At 44.2% G+C, this 20,928-nt stretch overlaps 1 protein-coding gene across 1 annotated transcript in view; it reads right to left on the bottom strand.

Annotated features, from left to right (window-relative positions):
- LOC126457063 (NFX1-type zinc finger-containing protein 1-like) overlaps window positions 1–20,928 on the bottom strand; it is a 283,116-nt gene that overhangs the window by 90,935 nt on the left and 171,253 nt on the right. The window contains exon 9 of the mRNA XM_050093061.1: window positions 11,710–12,025. Coding sequence (XP_049949018.1) covers window positions 11,710–12,025 — 316 coding nt within the window. The remainder of the gene's footprint in view (window positions 1–11,709; window positions 12,026–20,928) is intronic.

The raw sequence follows: 20,928 nt of genomic DNA, 5'->3' as shown, positions 1-20,928 counted from the left end.
GCCTGACTATAGGCTGCATTATGGGTAGGTGCAAGTTGAAACACTGCTGCATTTGAAGAAGCAACTATGCACTTGAATTTTACAGTGAAGGGGCAGAATATTTCTGTTAGTGTTCCTAGCATTATTTGTATGATCAAGTCAAATTGAATTTTGAAAGGTCAGTATTGAAACATGCTATCCCGCCTATTTTTGGAGATCTGTACAGGATGCACATTAAGCAATTCTCTTGAAGAGGTTTGAAATTTATGAATATATATTTGTCTTGTTTGTCTTCATTAATATTGGATGTGAGAAGTATGGTCGGTAATGAGTCAAAGTAAATAAGTGTTGTGTGACTAAGGCCTCCCGTCAGGTAGACCGTTCGCTGGCGCAAGTCTTTCGATTTGATGCCCACTTCGGTGACTTGCATGTTGATGGGGATGAAACGATTAGGACAACACAACACCCAGTCCCTGAGTGGAGAAAATCTCTGAACCTTCTGGGAATCGAACCCGGGCCCTTAGGATTGATATTCTGTCGCGCTGACCACTCAGCTACTGGGGGCAGACATATAAGTCAAAGTGTTTGCATGCCACTACTCCACCTCCTCATCTGTTACTTATGTGATATCTTAGGACAGTGGAGTCCATAGTTAGGGAGCAGTAGAGCACGCTTGGCTGAGCCAGATGTCCAAGTTCATTAGAAGAAAGACATGGATGTTGATAGTCTGAAATATATGGCGGAGTTCACTGAAATGATTTGAAAGTGATGGCTATGTTCTACAGTAACAATACAAACATGCTAGTAGAAATAGTGGCTGCATGAGTAGACAAGTTCGTAGCTTCTAAAGCACAGACTTACGAGTTCATTTGCACTGCTTTTTTCCAGCCTTTATCCACACCATTACCCTGTCATCTCTTGTTCACATACAGTGTAGCCCAAATTTGCATATCACATTATGCAAAATTTTTATCTTTCAGCAGTGAAATCCTCATATTCTCAGGCTTGTCTTCATGAGTTTATTAACCACTATGACTGTTTCAGACCCTTTCGTGCATGATACAAACTTCAGGACTGAGGCTGTAGATTTCGCAGATCAGAACTTCCTACAGCCTAATCTATAACTTATGATTATAGAGTGTGCTGCATGTATATTTGTTATCACTTTAAGCTTTTACAACGTAAAATAGCTATGTTAATAGCAAATGTTTAAAATTTTACCAGTGTACTTTCAGTGCTGCCCAACAATATCTTACCTACATTGCATTCATCTAGAAGAATTACAAGAGATGTACAATACCATTTTACCAAAATCAAAGAAAAAGGAAAATGCTGCTACTGTCAGCAGACAATTGTCATCGCTTCTGGCTCATCATCAAACCAGGACGGACATCTGAAATTGAAGCATCCTAGAGTACTCTGGAACAATATGGATCAGGAAGTCAATCAAGATTGCCATCAACTGGTGCAGAAATTCGAGAAATCATTTCTTGTAAACTGTACTCGCAGATGTCTGCTTCCACCTTGTGTGAAGCTATCCTCCCAAAAAGGCAAATTGAGTCTCGACCACTATCCAGCCCATCAGTGTCATCAGGTTCTGGACCAAATTCTGATTTATCTCCTTTGTGTGTGCTTTTTCATTTACAATAACCAATAAGTAATTTTTTTAATATTATAAAGCCGCCCACATTAAGTAAATGTATGTCATTAGATGTACAGCTTTTAAAAATGGTTTGCAGTAAAAATTAAAATTTTTTTCAGTCACCAAAAAGGCAATCTGCCATACGTCTCATGCGTGGATGAATGTACGTAACGTTAGTTTGAATAGAGTGAACTAAAGTCATACCACACAGTTCGAAGACAGACAGATTGCAGAAAACATCTCAAACTGGGTAAAGTCTGTTATCCCAAATACAGTATCAATTTTAAAATCATTTCCATAATAACAGAAAATGTGTCAAATACTAATTTAACTGTCATGCTTTTAAAACTTCCTTATACTCCATGCTTTGCACATTCTTTAAACCCCACTGCACAACATGCAATTCAGAAGTTCATACAAAAGATTTAATTTAAATAAAAATTCCATAATTTCTTATCTCGCAATTTCAGCTTGAAAATCGATCACTTTAAATTTAAAAGATACAGACTGGAAGATAAAGCAACAGGCTTTGCGGATTTTGAAAGTTTTTGATGAGGTGCCCTCACAGAAAACAGTATCAGTTTCAATAATGAAAATCTTGCCAAGATTAATGGAGGGGCAACTAAAACATTTTAAAGACAAAAATAAAGGATATCCTCAAAAAACAAAGTCCCTGGTTGATAATTTGCTTGAAGGGTTATCAGATTGGTTTGGCATCTCCAGCAACAAAACAATTAGTCAGGCAACATTACTGAACCCCGAGTCAAAGGTAAGGATTTTCAGATGACAAAACATTTCACGACTGCTACATGAAGGCTGCTGTAGAAATGAAAGTGTTGGTTGTTCAACAAGAAAAAACAGAGCTCATGCCTCAACCAGTTAGCAATGTTACACATGAGACTTCTTCAATCTGGTATGAGTTCAATGAAACTATTAGTCAACTTCTAGTAAGTCACAAACCAGAAAATTTAGTGGAGGGATATTTGCCTAGAAACAGCGATCCCTTAACTGGTGCAAAACAAAAAACTTGTTGTGGTCAGTGCTGTATCAATTAGTTCTAAAAGTATTATGTATCACAGCAACATCAGTGGCCTATGAATGAATATTTTCAAAAGCAGGACAAATATGCACTGAGAAGAGAAAAAGACTTACATCGACTAGTATGGGTCAAATTTTATTCATAAATGATAATACTGATAAATTTATCTTTTATGGGAACACATATGGTAATACGGACTAAATGATGACTGCAGGTACACTTCAATTAAAGTTGTTATAGTTATTACACTGGGTTTTTTCCGATAAAAACATTAAAATTTAACAAGAATAAGTCTCCACTCTTAAATTTTCCACTTGGTAAAAAAATATTTAGGATTGTGTTGTAATATTTATAACTTTTGCGGTAGATGAAATTTAAAACTTTTGTATCTGAAAATTACTAGAGACATAACGCAAAATTATTGCTCCTCTTTATATGTTGCTCCTCTTTATATGTTCTTCCAAAATAGGACCAAATCAGATATAAATACAGGTTTAATGACCTAAATTAAAAAGGCAATGTACCTTCCTTTTACTTGTCTTTGTGAGAAAGGGTGAATGGTCATTCCTGAAAAAGAACTTTTTCACTCCGGTGAGTGGCCATTTCTGATCCTATCTTTGAAAAGAACAGTTTTGCCCATCTCGAGTCTCAAATCAGTCAGTGAACAGTTAAGAGTGCAGACTGCATTACGAGAAAAGGTAGTTGAACCTCAGTGGAGACTGTGTGTTTGATGACTGTCTAAACTTAAGTGAATTTAGGGAAAATTATATTGAATAATTGGTCTTAGGAGGGAGTATGTGTAATTCTTTAAGTTGGTGAAACAGCAAGTTATTGTCATTGTCTCTGCCTCAATAGTTTATTTCCCCAGGGAATAAGAGAGAGCCATTCAGAGATGCCTTCTCACCTGGCCAATTGGCTGATGTTACTTGTAGCATGAATCTCTTGTCATTAAATCCCTTGCAATATCCATGCATGGGTCACAAAATGATGATGAGATTAGTTTCAGCGCATTCAAAGAATAGTTACCACATGGTTGCACGACAATATGCATTTATTGAGATGAGTAGTCTTTACTTATAAACAATTTATTTGTACAATAGCTGACTGACACATTTTAGTGCCTTAAAAAGATTGTATGGCATGACAACACAACATAGAATATATTTGCTTATAAACATTCAAATGTATAACAATAATAAAATAAAAGCACACACAAACATGGGTAGAGGCAAGTTTAGACGAATGTTCATGCCCTTTTCTCACAATGTAATAAAACTATAACATAGTTATGATTTAAATACTAAATAAGATGAGCATAGTGAGCATAGTTGAAAAAAGTATTAAGTATTTTTGCAAATACACTTGGCTGGGTAATCACTAATAATACAAAAAGAAAAAGGGATATTGACATATAGTCTTATCACTGATGGAATGACTTGCTCCTACGAGAGTTCTATGCAGACTTGAAAAATGTACCTCTCTCTCTCTCTCTCTCTCTCTCTCTCTCTCTCTGTCCGAAAAAAGGCCCAACGGTACCAACCGGCCGCCATGTCATCGTCAGCCCACAGGCGTCCTGGGTGGAGGGGCATGTGGTCAGCAGACTGCTCTCCCGGCCGTATGTGAGTTTACGTAACTGGAGCAACTACTACTCAATCAAGTAACTCCTCAGTTTGTCTCACATGGGCTGAGTGCACCGTGCTTGCCAACAGTGCTGTGCAGACCAGATGGTCACCCTCCCAAGTGCTAGCCCAGCTCGACAGCGCTTAACTTCAGTGATCTGACGGGAACCGGTGTTACTACTGTGGCAAGGCCATTGGCATTAATGTATATAGATGATGATGGTGGTGATAATAATAATAATAATAATAATAATAATAATAATAATTTCATGTAGCTCAATGGCATGGTGCAAGTCTTTCTACTGGTCACCTTTCCAGCGACTTGCGCATTCCTTATCTACCCCAGTTATTCAACAGGGAAGTTGGAATCTGAACCATGTGTTGTTCATGGTGACACCTCACATCATTGACAAGCAAAGGCTAGGCTACAATGAAGACTGAAAAATTAATGGCATGACTGACATTCAATGCTGCAACCTCTCAGTTTCCAGGCACGCGGTATACCAGTAGACCTCAAGGCCTGGCATATATATAGCTAGTTCTCCAGGCCTGGCGTATATATAGATAGTTCATCAATAAGTTCTGATGAGTGAGTTTCGAGTACCAAAATATTTGACTTAGACGGCTGTATCTATTGACTGCACTGACTTAGAAGCTTAAATTTTATACGCTGCCGAGGAATCGCATACCTTAGTACCTGACATAAATTTGAACTTGGTACTTTGATGTATGCAGGGGTGCCTCCTGCAGAGTTCAACCACCACACTTCTGTCTATTTTTAGCAGTTGCCAGTAAACAGACAAAGCAAGGCATTTTACACAGTTGACTTTCCAGTAGCTGTAAAAGTATACGGCATTGGCAGCTCCGACATTATGTGGTGCGAGTTGAAGCATGCAGCGCTGCAGTCAGTGGGCACTATCTTACACCCGCACCATCACATGCTGATGTGGTATTGAGCCATATCCATCTGCAGATGGCTACATAGGTCTGCACTTTGTCCAATGGAAGCCAGACATGTTATGGACTTGGATAGAATAAGAATAAAACCAAGACCGCACCTGCTGTGGCTGCTGCCAGGCTAGTTGTCAGATGTCACATCTGCTGCTGTGCTTACAAAAGACATTCCAAAGAGCTCAACATGTGTACTCATGGTTGCCTATGAGCTCCTTGCCCTGTAGGACTATGTAGTTCTCTCTTCCCTGCTCCTCAAGGCATTGTCCAGGACAGACTATTTTCATATATAAAAACAAAGATGAGGTGACTTACCGAACAAAAGCGCTGGCAGGTCGATAGACACACAAACAAACACAAACATACACACAAAATTCAAGCTTTCGCAACAAACTGTTGCCTCATCAGGAAAGAGGGAAGGAGAGGGGAAGACGAAAGGAAGTGGGTTTTATGGGAGAGGGTAAGGAGTCATTCCAATCCCGGGAGCGGAAAGACTTACCTTAGGGGGAAAAAAGGACAGGTATACACTCGCACACACGCACATATCCATCCACACATACAGACACAAGCAGACATATTTAAATATGTCTGCTTGTGTCTGTATGTGTGGATGGATATGTGCGTGTGTGCGAGTGTATACCTGTCCTTTTTTCCCCCTAAGGTAAGTCTTTCCGCTCCCGGGATTGGAATGACTCCTTACCCTCTCCCATAAAACCCACTTCCTTTCGTCTTCCCCTCTCCTTCCCTCTTTCCTGATGAGGCAACAGTTTGTTGCGAAAGCTTGAATTTTGTGTGTATGTTTGTGTTTGTTTGTGTGTCTATCGACCTGCCAGCGCTTTTGTTCGGTAAGTCACCTCATCTTTGTTTTTATATATAATTTTTCCCACGTGGAATGTTTCCTTCCATTATACAGACTATTTTCAGTTTCAAGTTGTGAAGATATTCACTGTCAGAACTGTATTTTGTTTAGTTTCTGTAATAAACATTTGTGATTATGAGTTTTCTGAGATGTACAGTGCTTTAGTGTCTTGAGAACTGTTAATCTTGTTTTCATCTCCTCTCCTCTACCATTCCATTGGTGACAAGGTAAACAGTTTAGTGTTTCTGTATTTTTAAAGTGTGTTTTAAGATTTCTTGGGGTGTATTAGTTAATTTTGTTGGAGCAGGCATTTTGTTTTCAAATTTGTTTGTGTGGTTTTTAAACCCAGTGATTTTTGCTCTGTCATAATTGATTTGTTAGGGCAGTGTCTTATGATTCTTGTGTTGTTTTATTCTGTAGGCAGATGTGTTCATTGTACTTTGCAGTTCCTCCAACAGGGTAAGTTTCTTGGTATATGCACATCCATGAAACAAGTTTCCTAGTAAATGTTGTCTTTCCTACATAGTTCAGGTGGTCCGTTCATGTGTTGCACAAGTGTGAATTCTCTTCATTGTAGCTGTTAGTCTCAGTTGTTTTCAGTAATTCAAACTGGACTTTGTTCAATGGCAGTGTATTTTCCTAAATAGTCCGAGTCTTTCTTTCGATTATCAAGTCTGTCTCATCGTCAAAAGAGCTGTCTTTATCAAAGTCATTCAGTTACAGGAGCAGAAAATTCAGAAACTGCTGCAGGGCGTAACTCAGCTCACTCAGGTTTTGGCTTCAACAGCTGTATCTCAGCATGCTGCTCTCACATCTGCAGTGACTTTTTGAGTGTTTGACAGTCAGAAAGAGGACTGGGATACAGAGTGCATTCCATAAGTAATGCGACCAATTTTTTTCTGACGCAACGCCACACCACAGCGTGTTGTAACCGGCTGTGCTAAGTGGAGAGGGGTGTTCGCTTCAAAACGCTCTTTGTCTCATTTGGCTGCAAGCTGCCGGAGAGTCAGGACTTGCATTTCCGTCAACCCCGTTTTGAGTTTATGTGACACAGCACAATGGATCATTCTGTAAAGAAATGGTACGCTACCAAATTTTGGGTTAAACTTGGGAAGTCCGCCACCGAAATGTTTCCGTTACTTTAGCATGCCTTTGGGACTGATTGCTTGCCCAAATCACAAGTTTTCTGATGGCACAAGTCGTTTATGGATGGCCAAGAGGAGATCACCAACAAACCTCGCAGTGGACGGCCATCAACCGCACGAGTCGACGAAAATGTGACACATGTGCGCAACTGTTTGCACTCTGACAGACGACTGAGCCTACAATTGATAGCACAAACTCTAAACATGTCAAAAAGAACCGTTTACCGCATTGTGACTGAAGATTTAAACATGAGAAACGTGTGTGCCGAACTCGTTTCAAAAGTGTTGACCGACAACCACAAGCACATGCAAGTGCCTCAGTGCTGAGATATGTTGGAAATGTGTGAAAATGATCCTCATTTTTTAAACTCAGTTATCACTGGTGATGAATTGTGGATTTCTGAGTAAGACCCTGACACAAAAAGGAAGAGTTCAGAGTGGCACACCCCATTGTCACCCCGTCCCAAGAAGGCACGCATGAGCAAGTCCAGGATCAAAGCCACGCTCATTGTCTTCTTTGACGTCAGAGGCATTGTGCACCACCTAATTCGTACCTACCGGGACTGCAGTGAACTCAGATTGCTACTTGGAAGTGCTCATAAGACTGAAAAGTAGGGTCTCGGGCTGCCGAAGCGACATCAAGGACACGTGGAAAGTTCACCACAACAATGCGCCGAGTCACAGCGTCTTCATTGTCAACGAATTCCTGGCTAGGACCAAGACTCCATTTGTTCCCCGGCGTCCCTAGAGTCCTGGCCTGGCTCCCGCTGACTTTTTTTTGTTTCCTCGGTTAAAAGGAGTCATGAAAGGAAAACATTGGGACACGATTGAATGCATCTAGGTGCATGTTACATCAGCTCTAAAGGACATTTCAGAAAAGGAATTCCAGGATGTCTTCCAGGCATGGAAACACCGCCTCGAGAAGTTTATCAACGCAAGAGGGTGCTATTTTGAAAATTTTGGATTATTTGTACGTATATATTCTATAAATGATTTTTTAATGAATTTGGTCACATTACTTATGGAACGCACCTTGTATGTACTGCCAACAGCTGTGGTTGCACATTATGGCCTACGGTGTACAAGGTATGCAATGCACTGCTCAATTTCTGGCCAGTGCAGGTGCAAATATGTTTAGTTTGCTTGACAGTTTTTCCCAGATTCTAATATGGAGGACACAGACTATGACTTGTTAGTGGAACAGTTATATGTGCATTTTTGTTGTGGCAGTCACTTCCAGCCAAGCAGTGCACATGCCCTGTTTTTGGTTAATATAGAGCAGTCATCACACAGTGTTCCAGTAAGCTTGTTGATGATCAGTGTCAGGAATGGATGACAAGAAATTAATTGTGTGCCAAACTAGGCCACTTTCTCAGATTGTGTGCAATGCTGTTGTACAGTGTGGCCCCCAGTGTTGTGTTCACAGAGATGTGTAGTGGCAGACCCGCCACACTTGGCCCAGCCTGTAGTGCCTTTGGATGCCAACTCTTTCATCATCAGCATCAGTTCTGAAGGTGCTGGTCCTGTCGCTGTCAGTCCTCCTCTCAGCATCATTCCTGGCTGTGCCTAACTTCATGTTATTGCTCAGCTTGTTCGAGATGCCCGAGGACCCCGTTCCCTCCTGGTATCATCAAGTCCGTCAGCAGCAATGTCCATTTGTTCACCAGTTTTCTTGCTACTGGCCCTGTTCTGGCTAGCCCCCATGCCATCGCCAGCCCTATCAGTGCTGACACCAGCTGTCTAGACAGTCGTTGGCCCTACCATGGCTCGTACACTTGCCGCCGCCGCCGCCACCGCCACCACCACCACCACTTTTGCTTTGGTTGTCCCTGCTGGCATTGCTGTGGCTGTCCACACTGCCGCTCCTGTTGTTGCTGCTGACCCTTTGCCAGTCTCACCATCCCAGCTGGCACTGCCTATCATGTCGTGTGTTCTTCCGGGCCATGGGGTGCACCTGCTTGGAAGTTTCGTTGCAAGCCCTACCAGTGCTCGGTCTTCCCCGTCACCTCCTGAGACGGCCAGTCACCATTCCCCTACTTGGATGTGGTACGCTTGTTCTATCGAGGTCATTTTCTTTTGCTGATTAGTGGTTCAGTTCTATATTTGCAGGTAAGTGGTGCTGAGTTTCTGGAAGTTATGCAATGTGTACGTACTTTTACTATTCTTGTGAATCGGATGTCAGTGGTCCTACACTCCATGCTCAGCAGTCTTGTTCATTATAGGTTGCATTCTTGTTTAAATGTTCTGTATACTGTTTTCTTCTGTTCACTGCTTGCAGAATGCAAGGTTGTGCTAAAGTTGTTAGCCACATGTTGGTCATTTCCCAGGTATTTTTACATATTGGCTGACTGTAACGTTTCGTTCCAAATGTTTGGCCAGTCAGCACTGGCGGTTGTGGTGTGCCTCCTTCCTTGCATGCGGCACTTATTTGAGATGGTTGTTCCACCTCTTCTGGGGATGGAGGGAAATTGTGATGTATGCAGGGCTGTCCCCTGCACAGCTAGACCACCAGAATTCTATGTTTAGCGGGCAAGATTCAGCTCGTGCCTCACCTATGAAGCTGTTACTAAGGCAAGCTGTTACTGGACAAGGCAATGCAAGGCAATGTGTACAGGTGAGCCACAGTAGCCGCCAGAATGTTCGGAAGTGAGAAAATCACCACTATGTGGCGAGAGTCGAAGCACACAGCGCTACAATAATCAGGCACTATCTTATGTCCATGCAGTTATGTGCTCATGTGGTACCACCCCATGTCCTTCTGCAGGTGGCTACTCAGGTCTGCGCTCACCCCCAAGACAAGGCCAGACATGTCCCTGACTCTGACAGATCAAGTTTTGCTCCAAGTTTCTGCACTGCACCCTGCTGCCCATGGTCTCTGCCCACCCAGATGCCTCACCTGCAGCTAAGCTTACAACAGCCAACCCCAAGGCACTGTGCTGCCACTATCATCAGTGGCTGCCTACAAGCTCCTCACCTTGTATGACAGTATAGTTCTCTCTTCCCTGCTCCTTGAGGCATTTCCAGGATAGTAAATTTTCTGTTATCAAGTTAAGAACATATTCACTCTCAGAAGTGTACTTCGTTTAGTTTCTGTAATAAACTGTTGTGATTTCAAAGTGTGCATTTTGCTACATTCAGTCACATCACTCAGCAATGGATGGAACAGATATCTTTACCTGTTCCCAAGACATATGAGTCTTAACAGATGGGCAAATAGATGGGCAACAAGATGTAAATAAAAAATTTTTATGTGGTTAAATTACAAATTATCATTTTTTAATTCCTTTCCTTTATTTTTACTTCTGAGCCTTGCTTCTTGCCAAATTTTATAATTCTGGGTTAACGGGAAGTAATCCTACAGCTTTGACGTGTGAGTTTGTGAATATCAAAATATGTGATGTAAATAGCTTTTATCTTTTGATTGCAATTGATTAGAAGCTTAATTTTTTTATAGCACCCAAGGATCATAGACTTTAGTACCTGTGGCACTTTGATACCTGTACCTGTTCCTGAGAAAATAGAGACCTTAGTTAACAGTCAGTCAGATACAGACAACAAAGTGATCCTACAAAGGCTCAATTTTTACTGACTGAGGTTTGGAAACATAAAAATGATGAACCCGTCACTCTGAGAACCTTTAAAATATCAATAATTCAAGAACAGTCTTAATCGCAATTCCTATTATTATTATTATTATTATTATTATTATTATTATTATACCGCCAATCAGTTTCAACCCGACGTAGGAGTCATCTTCTGGGCATTTACATAACAGGAGTGATATCACCAGCAGTCGACCAATGGTGTAAATGCCCAGAAGATGACCCCTACGTCGGGTTGAAACCGGTTGGCGGTATAATAATAATAATAATAAATGCGATTAAGACTGTTCTTGAATTATTGATTGATCATACTAATTGCTGCTTCTCTCCACAACCATGTTGTCCACTTTAAAATAATCTATGCAATAATTTGGGTGGGATTCCGAACAATATAAACCTTAAAACATTTTCCTCCCTCACCCAATTGTTATCTAGAACAATAGACAAATCATGGAGAAAACTGCCATCCTCTTGTGATGAATACTGAACCAGAATTCATCCACATTCAAATACAATAATAAAATTATCTATTTATATACTGATAAGATAAGATTGATTCCACAATATATTAGCAACCCATCGTTTCATGGTCAGTTACGAAAGTCCATGACTGAATAACGACAATATTATAAATAGGACAGATTACTGCTCTCCATACAGAGGACACACTGAATCACCAGAAACAGTGATCATAGGTGTGTGAGTTGTGTGGATGTGTGTACATTTTCTGTTTCAGTAGAAGGCTGTCGAGCCAAAAGCTTAATTTTTGTGCTGTTTGCAATTCAATGTCTCCTGTATATGGGGAGTAGCAATCTATCCCTTTCATAATTTTGTTGAGATATGTATATGTTTTAATTACTAATAACAACCAACCTCAAGATGATCTGGATCGTCAGCAGCGTGGCAGTTCCTCACACAGCTATGACCACAAAGAAGCCTGTCTTCACAAGGAAATGAACAATGCACGCTTTTAACATCTTGAAAGCAAAGTTTGTTAACTTTGTGATTGCAAGGTTCCAGAACAGCTTCCACTACTTCCTTGCATCTATACTTGTTAACATCCATATGACATGCTAAGGTCTTTACATGTTTACAAGGAAGCACCCTCTCCATAGGCGTCTCACAATCCCCACATTCTTGGAAACATTTTTTAAGACACTTGTGGCCCAACGGACACTGCTGTGGAATCCTGAATTTAAAAAAAGAAAACAATTTAAAGTACTAAGGAATAACTGAAAACCATCATCATAACAATCTGTTTATGGGATTCTCTGGTAATCTAGGACAAGCACAAGAAAACGCAATACACTCTCCATAGCAGCAATAAGTGTAAACATCAAAGTGTCTAAGAAACAGTAACTTACAACATTGTAAAAAATCAGATAATCTGTCTCACACAGCAATAAAAATATATCCCAAAAATATAACATATGATCCAGTTAAAATATTTAAATGTAATTTTGGGAAGAATAGAATGAAGATTTCTTTACTATTGAGAACCTAAAAATATCTGCCAATTTGTAGCTCAGTCATGACATTCTGTGATACTTCTGAGCCAGTGTTGTAGCTGGGATAAATTGGAATACAAACTTTGACTATTACTACAGCATGAGGAAAAGAACCCATTTCATTTACTGAAATGTGAGCTGAGAGAGAGTGTGACACTGGAGAAGAAAAGAGTGACTCAACTGTCAAACTACATCAGTAGGCTCTGTCAACAACTAAGAAGCATTAAAGGTAAGTCTGATACACTTACCACATACATCAATTTTGAGTAAACTATTACTGCTGTATGTAGTTGTTGTATGTAACTTTTTTTAGTAACATTTTAAAGTTGTTTGATATGCTGATGTTGCACGCACAATATATTTTCATAGAAACTCAAATTTAACAGCTAGTTGTTTACCCAAAGTACATGAAGTGTCATGATTTTCAGCATCTTTGTGATACTCCTGTGGGTCAAACAAAGCAATCATCACTTGTACTGTCCTTCTTTATTAGTCTCGTTTGACATGAGCCCTATACACCACTTTGGGTAAACAACTAGCTTTCAAATTTGTATTTCTATGACAGTTAAAATTATTTTAAAAAATGTACTATAAATACATGCAACATCAACTTATCAAAAAACTTTAAAACTTAAAATGTTACTGGAAGAAGGAAAAAAAATCTACATCCAACAACTACAGATAGCAGTAATAGTTAACTCAAAGTCAATGTCTATATACAGCATCAGGCCATGTACTGATAAAGGCAATAAAGCCGAAGTAAGATTATATAACAAAATAAAATATTAAACAGCATCCAGTCTATTAATTCTCTGCATAATCTTCTACTCTGACATAATACATGCTGCAGGTCCCACAGTAAAGAAAATGTAGAGGTAATTTCAAGAGTACCCCACAAAAGTGTGTTGGAACCCTTGCTGTTCATGATATATACTAATAACCTGGCACATAATACAGGGTTATTACAAATGATTGAAGCGATTTCATAAATTCACTGTAGCTCCATTCATTGACATATGGTCATGACACACTACAAATACGTAGAAAAACTCAAAGTTTTGTTTGGCTGAAGCCGCACTTCAGGTTTCTGCCACCAGAGCGCTCGAGAGCGCAGTGAGACAAAGTGGCGACAGGAGCCGAGAAAGCGTATGTCGTGCTTGAAATGCACTCACATCAGTCAGTCATAACAGTGCAACGACACTTCAGGATGAAGTTCAACAAATATTCACCAAATGCTAACTCCATTCGCCGATGGTATGCGCAGTTTAAAGCTTCTGGATGCCTCTGTAATGGGAAATCAACGGGTCGGCCTGCAGTGAGCGAAGAAACGGTTGAACGCGTGCGGGCAAGTTTCATGCGTAGCCCGCGGAAGTCGACGAATAAAGCAAGCAGGGAGCTAAACGTACCACAGCCGACGGTTTGGAAAATCTTACGGAAAAGGCTAAAGCAGAAGCCTTACCGTTTACAATTGCTACAAGCCCTGACACCCGATGACAAAATCAAACGCTTTGAATTTTCGGCGCGGTTGCAACGGCTCATGGAAGAGGATGCGTTCAGTGCGAAACTTGTTTTCAGTGATGAAGCAACATTTTTTCTTAATGGTGAAGTGAACAGACACAATGTGCGAATCTGGGCGGTAGAGAATCCTCACGCATTCATGCAGCAAATTCGCAAGTCACCAAAAGTTAACGTGTTTTGTGCAATCTCACGGTTTAAAGTTTACGGCCCCTTTTTCTTCTGCGAAAAAAACGTTACAGGATACTTGTATCTGGACATGCTGAAAAATTGGCTCATGCCACAACTGGAGATCGACAGCGCCGACTTCATCTTTCAACAGGATGGTGCTCCACCGCACTTCCATCATGATGTTCGGCATTCCTTAAACAGGAGATTGGAAAACCGATGGATTGGTCGTGGTGGAGATCAGGATCAGCAATTCATGTCATGGCCTCCACGCTCTCCCGACTTAACCCCATGTGATTTCTTTCTGTGGGGTTATGTGAAAGATTCAGTGTTTAAACCTCCTCTACCAAGAAACGTGCCAGAACTGCGAGCTCGCATCAACTATGCTTTCGAACTCATTGATGGGGACATGCTGCGCCGAGTGTGGGAGGTTGGTTGGTTGCTTGAGGTTAAAGGGACCAAACAGCAAGGTCATCAGTCCCTTGTTTCAAATAGACTCCATTCTACTAACGGGACATCTCAGTATAGTCAGAAAAATAAAACGGATAAAGGGGAAACGTAAAAGGGCAGTCACGTTGTCATTAGTAAAAACAAATGAGGGAAGTTGGGAAGAGAACGAACCCAACACTATGCTGAAACAGCATAGGCAAGACCACCTGTGACTTAAAAGGTACAACTGCTATAATGCAGAAAGTACGTATGGGAATAGAAAAACTAACCAAGCCTTAAAAAGAAGGGGTAAAAACAGAGTAAAAGGGAAAGAAAAGAGGATTCCGGTCAGGGAGGTGAATCGGGAATCTCTGAACACTGCCTACAGTGGGAGACACCCAAACACTCACCGCCCTGCCCCAACACCAGAGGGAGATTAAAAACTTTAAAACTGAGAATAAAAACCACTCTCCCGGAGGAAACCTAGAACCAGAGAGACCATCCGGGAATCGTCAGCCAACATCAAAGGTAAAGTGTGGGGGAGTCTGTACTTAGCACGCAGAGCCAAAAGAAGGGGGCATTCAACCAAAATGTGGGCCACTGACTGGAAGGCTCCACAACCACATAGCGGGGGTGGCTCATCACGCAAAAGGAAACCATGGGTCAGCCTGGTATGGCCAATGCGGAGACGACACAGTGTGGTCGAGTCCTTGCGGGAGAGGCGAAAGGAAGAACGCCATGGGCCTGTATTCACCTTAATGGCACGAAGTTTATTAGACAGTGGAGTAGCCTCCCAAGAATTGGCCCATGACTGTGCAAAGTGGGATTTGATGTGAAGCCGTAAATCCGCTGCAGGAGGGGTTACAGAAAATGGGGGGTAAGTAACTGCTCCCCCAGCCAAACGATCAGCGAGCTCATTACCCGGGATACCCACATGGCCCGGGACCCATAGGAAGTCAATGGAACAAGCAGCACGGTGAAGATCAGCGAGATGGTCATGGATGGCAGAGACCAAGGGATGGCGCGAAAAACACCGGTCAATAGCAAGAAGGCCACTCATCGAGTCCGCACATAACAAAACGCGGTTGTGTTGGGATTGTTTAATAAAGGTAAGGGCCCGGGAAATTGCCATCAATTCCGCAGTAAACACCCCACATGAGGGTGGCAGTAGATGATTTTCCGTTCCAACAAAGGACGTGAAGGCATACCCAACATGATCAGCAGATTTAGAGCCATCAGTGTAAAAAACAACAGCATTCCGAAACTCCCATAAAATTTGGCGGAAAAAGGAACGGAACACCACCGGGGGGATGGAATCTTTCGGACCGCGGCGGAGATCCATCCGAATTCGAGGCCGAGGAACTAACCAAGGAGGGGTGGAGGGGAGGGAGCGAGGAAGACAGGACAAAGAAGGAAGCCGAAAATCACGGGTAAGAGACGCAAGGCGCAGCCCAACCGGTAAACCCGCCCGAGGGCGGGAGTCAGGCGGGCGACGTCCATGGTCTGGGAATAGGATAGAATAGGAAGGATGAGCGGGAGAAGAACGGATAGTAAGGGCATAAGACACCAGAAGCTGGGACCGCCGAACAGAAAGGGGGGGGATCCCAGCTTCAACCAGGAGACTATCAACAGGGCTAGTAGGGAAGGCACCGGTGGCCAAACGGATACCACGATGGTGGACTGGATCCAGCACGTGCAGCGTGGAAGGAGCAGCTGAACCATAAACTTGACAACCATAGTCCAAACGTGACAGAACTAGAGCACGATAAAGACGGAGGAGGAGGGAACGGTCCGCACCCCAGGAGGAGTGGGCAAGGAAGCGAAGGACATTGAGTTTACGGAAACATCCTACCTTCAGGAGTCTGATATGGGGCAGCCAAGTGAGCTTGTTGTCGAAAAGAAGACCTAGGAAACGAAACTGTGGAACCACAGGCAATCTTTGTGCAGCGAGATAGAGCTCTGGATCAGGGTGGACCGTAGTACGGCGACAGAAGTGGACCACCCGCGATTTTAAAGGAGAGAATTGAAACCCGTGGGAGAGGGTCCATGCAGAGGCACGCCGTATAGCCACCTGGAGCTGCCGTTCTGCAGATGGCATCGAGGAGGAACTAACCCAAATGCAGAAATCATCCACATACAGGGCAGGGGCGACCAAGGGACCGACAGAGGCCACAAGTCCATCGATAGCAATGAGGAAAAGAAGGACACTCAAGACAGAACCCTGTGGGATGCCCGTCTCCTGGGTCCGTGGAGAACTAAAAGCAGTACCAACTCGAACTCTGAATGACCGATGGATCAGGAACTGGCGGATAAAAATCGGGAGTGGGCCCCGAAGACCCCACTGATGAAGGGTTAGTAAGATGTGATGGCGCCAGGCCGTGTCATAGGCCTTGCGAAGGTCAAAAAACACTGCAACCAAATGGCGGCGCTGGGAAAAAGCCTGCCGAACTGCGGATTCCAAGCGAAGCAAATGATCGATTGGAGATCGTCCCCCTCGAAAGCCACACTGGTAAGGGGACAATAGATCCCGAGATTTGAGGACCCAAGTGAGCCGACGGGCGACCAGCCGTTCAAGTAACTTACAACCAACATTGGTCAAACTAATTGGCCGATAGCTGTCAACAGATAGGGGGTTCTGACCAGGCTTAAGGACAGGAACCACAATGCTATCCCTCCACTGAGAAGGGAAGTCACCCTGGAGCCAGATACGGTTAAACACCCGAAGAAGATGGTGCCGTTGTGGAGCACTGAGATGTTGAAGCAGCTGGTTATGAATGGAATCTGGGCCAGGAGCCGTATCATGAGAAGCAGATAGAGCAGAAAGAAATTCCCATTCAGTGAAAGGTTCGTTGTAAGATTCTGACTCACAAGTGGTGAAACATAAGGTGACAGCTTCAGCCTGCTGTTTTTGATGAAGGAAAGCAGCTGGATAGGAGGCCGACGCTGATGCCACTGCAAAATGGGTCGCAAGATGTTCTGCGAGAACTAATGGGTCCGTACAAATGCCATCTGGGAGGTGAAGGCCTGGGAGGGTGGACTGCCGATGGCAACCTTGGAGAGAGCGAAGTGTAGCCCATACCCGTGACAGAGGGACAGTGGAACCAAGGGAAGAAACGAATCGTTCCCAACATATCCGCTTGCTCTGTTTGATTAAATAACGGGCTTTAGCGCGAAGGCGCTTAAAGGTAGAAAGGCTGGCTACAGATGGGTGCCTCTTAAAGTGTTGCAAAGCTCGACGGCGATCACGGATGGCAATGGCAATGGCCGTACTCCACCACGGGACTTGCCGACGACGAAATTGTCCAGATGAGCGCGGGACAGCAAGGTTAGCAGCGCGAACAATCGCGTCAGACACGTCACGTAGGACGTCATCAATACAACCCGACAAAGAGGGAGAAAACTCGACCTGTGCAGTATATAGAGGCCAATCGGCGCGGTGGAAAGACCAACGAGGTAACCTCTCCATCGGGGAGCGGTAAGGGAGCGTGATAATCAACGGGAAATGGTCACTATCACAAAGGTCGTCGTGTGGCGACCAGTGTAATGAAGGGAGGAGAGAGGGAGAAGAAAGAGAAAGATCAATGGCAGAAAAGGTACCATGACCAGCACTGAAATGAGTAGGGGAGCCATCATTAAGAAGGCACAGGTCGTGGTCTGCAATAAATTGGTCGATAAGAAGACCTCGTCTAGATGGATAGGCACTGCCCCACAAAGGATGATGAGCATTAAAATCCCCAAGGAGGAGGAAGGGAGGAGGAAGTTGCTGAAGAAGGGTGGTTAAGGCAGCAGGTGTAAGAGTCCTGTCAGGAGGGAGATAAAGATTGCATACTGTGACTGCAGAGTCTAAGTGGACCCTAACAGCAACTGCTTCCAATGTAGTTTGGAGAGGAATCCACGTGCTAGCAATGTCTGTACGGACCAACGTACAAACGCCACCAGAAGCCCGCAAGGGTCCGACCCGATTTCGACAGAAAACACGGAACCCACGGAGGGTCGGTGAGTGAGCATCAGTAAAATGAGATTCCTGGAGAACCACACAAGCTGCTGAGTAGGACGAAAGAAGGGATTTCAATTCCGGAAGGTGACGATAGTAGCCATTACAATTCCATTGGAGAACCACAGAACGATGGTTTAAGTGAGGGCTGAACACGCTAAATCCAGTCATACCGCCGGGTCCCCACCCGTCACCGACAAGGAGGGGGCGACATCCATAAACGACAGGTCAGAATCCGGTTGTGAAGCCGGGGAAGGGACCTCCGGTGACACCAGAGGCTCTTTGTCCCGGGACTTATGTTTCTTCTTCTTTTCAGGCTGAGATCGAGGAGGGCTGTGTGGCATAATGGAGCCAGCTGCAGCAAGATCAGGAACAGAAAGAGACCGGGCGACCTGGGGGCCGATAGACCGCGGCTCTCGCGGTCGCCGCGCTGCAGCAGACCTTTGACCTGGAAGGTGCCGGGAAGGGGCATCCCGGGAGAGGCGCCCTTGACCAGCAGACGCCGAAGGAGTGGGACACTTCTCCGGCTGGGGAGGGGGAGCGGCGCCCAGAGGAGAAGGTGTGGGAGCCGCAGGGGAGGGGGGAAGGAGAGGGGTCCGGGACGGGGGTAAGGAAGGGGGAGGAAGGGATGAAGATGTAACCAAGGCGTAACTAGATGTCATGGACACAGGGTGCAATCGTGCATATTTCTTACGGGCCTCTGTGTAGCTTAAACGATCAAGAGACTTATACTCCTGTATCTTTTTTTCTTTCTTATAAACTGGGCAATCTGCTGAACGTGGAGAATGACTACCATGACAATTTACACATACAGGAGGGGGAACACAGGGACTCCCCTCATGGAGTGGACGTCCACAGTCACCACAGAGAGGGTCCTGGGTACAGCGAGAAGACATGTGGCCAAAACGCAAGCACTTAAAACACCGCATAGGAGGTGGGATGTACGGCTTCACATCACAGCGATAGACCATAATCTTAACTTTCTCAGGAAGGGTATCCCCTTCAAAGGCCAGGATAAAGGCACCAGTATCAATACGATTATCTTTAGGACCCTTCTGAACACGCCGAACAAAGTGAACACCCCGCCGTCCGAGATTGTCCCGAAGTTCCTCATCAGTTTGAAGGATGAGGTCTCTGTGAAAAATCACACCTTGTACCATATTTAGAGACTGGTGAGGGGTAATGGACACGGGAATTGTGCCAAGATGGGTACAGGCACGAAGGGCCGCAGATTGGGCAGCCGAAGCAGTTTTTATCAGTAATGAACCCGACCGCATCTTGCTCAGGGAGTCCACTTCGCCGAACTTGTCTTCAATGTGTTCCACAAAGAATAAAGGTTTGACACTGGTGAAAGTATCTCCATCAGTCCTGGTGCAAACTAGATAACGGGGGAAAGGTTTTGCCCCTAGACGACGGGCCTGACCCTCCTCCCAGGGGGTAGCCACGGAAGGGAAGGCCGAAGGGGCAAGAGAAGCAGCACTTGAGGAATCAGTACCACGCAGAGAGACGGCCGCAGAAGAGCGGCCAGAGGTTTGGACCCTTATGCGTTTCATCTGCATAGCGTCCGCCCTGATACCACCCACTCCGATCAGGGGCTCTCCTCACGGGCGCCACCCAGCCACAGCAAGGGCCGTCTGGCACGGCGGCCATTGCCGGGAGTTCCGATGCTCCAGGATGACGAGCAACCACTCCAAGGCATGCATGAGGAGGTCACAGCTCAGGTATCAGAAGTGTGATCCCTGTGTGTTCAGGGGGCTCAACCAAAAGGGTACATAGCGACCCCACCACACGGGCTGGCTACCGTGCTGGCTATGCACCCTAGCATCAGACAACGACGTAGAAGAAAAGGTGGAAAATACTAGGAGGGCAAACGTCGGAGACACTAGGTAAGGTGCTCTTCCCCAAATGGCTCACACTACGGAAGAGGAATTTTGGAATGGAGGTCAAACCCCAGAGGGGGACCAAGGAATGCCAAAAGGAGGAGATGATTACGCAACAAAGCCAGAGTGTAAAACCAACAGAACCAGGAGGATAGCGGGGGCCAACATAAGCAAGGACACCAATAGAGGGAGAGGAGAGGGCGAGGGGAAAGGGGTATGGAGGGGAAAGGAGAGGAAGGGAAAGGAAATGCAGCCCGGGAGAGAAAGAAGGCTGCAATGGCTCGGGGCCCCGTGCTCGCCACGCACGTATCCACGAAAGAGTTGTGGACCCCCTGGGGGGCCGAGTGTGGGAGGAACTTGATTATCGGCTTGATGTTTGCCGAATCACTAAAGGGGCACATATCGAACACTTGTGAATGCCTAAAAAAACTTTTTGAGTTTTTGTATGTGTGTGCAAAGCATTGTGAAAGTATCTCAAATAATAAAGTTATTGTAGAGCTGTGAAATCGCTTCAATCATTTGTAATAACCCTGTATTAATAGTAGCGTCAGGCTTTTTGCAACTGTTGCACTTCCCTATAATATAGTACTGTCTGCCA

Source organism: Schistocerca serialis, chromosome 2 (assembly GCF_023864345.2).
Source record: "Schistocerca serialis cubense isolate TAMUIC-IGC-003099 chromosome 2, iqSchSeri2.2, whole genome shotgun sequence".
NCBI lineage: Eukaryota > Metazoa > Arthropoda > Insecta > Orthoptera > Acrididae > Schistocerca > Schistocerca serialis.
This window is presented reverse-complemented; position numbering and strand designations above follow the sequence as displayed.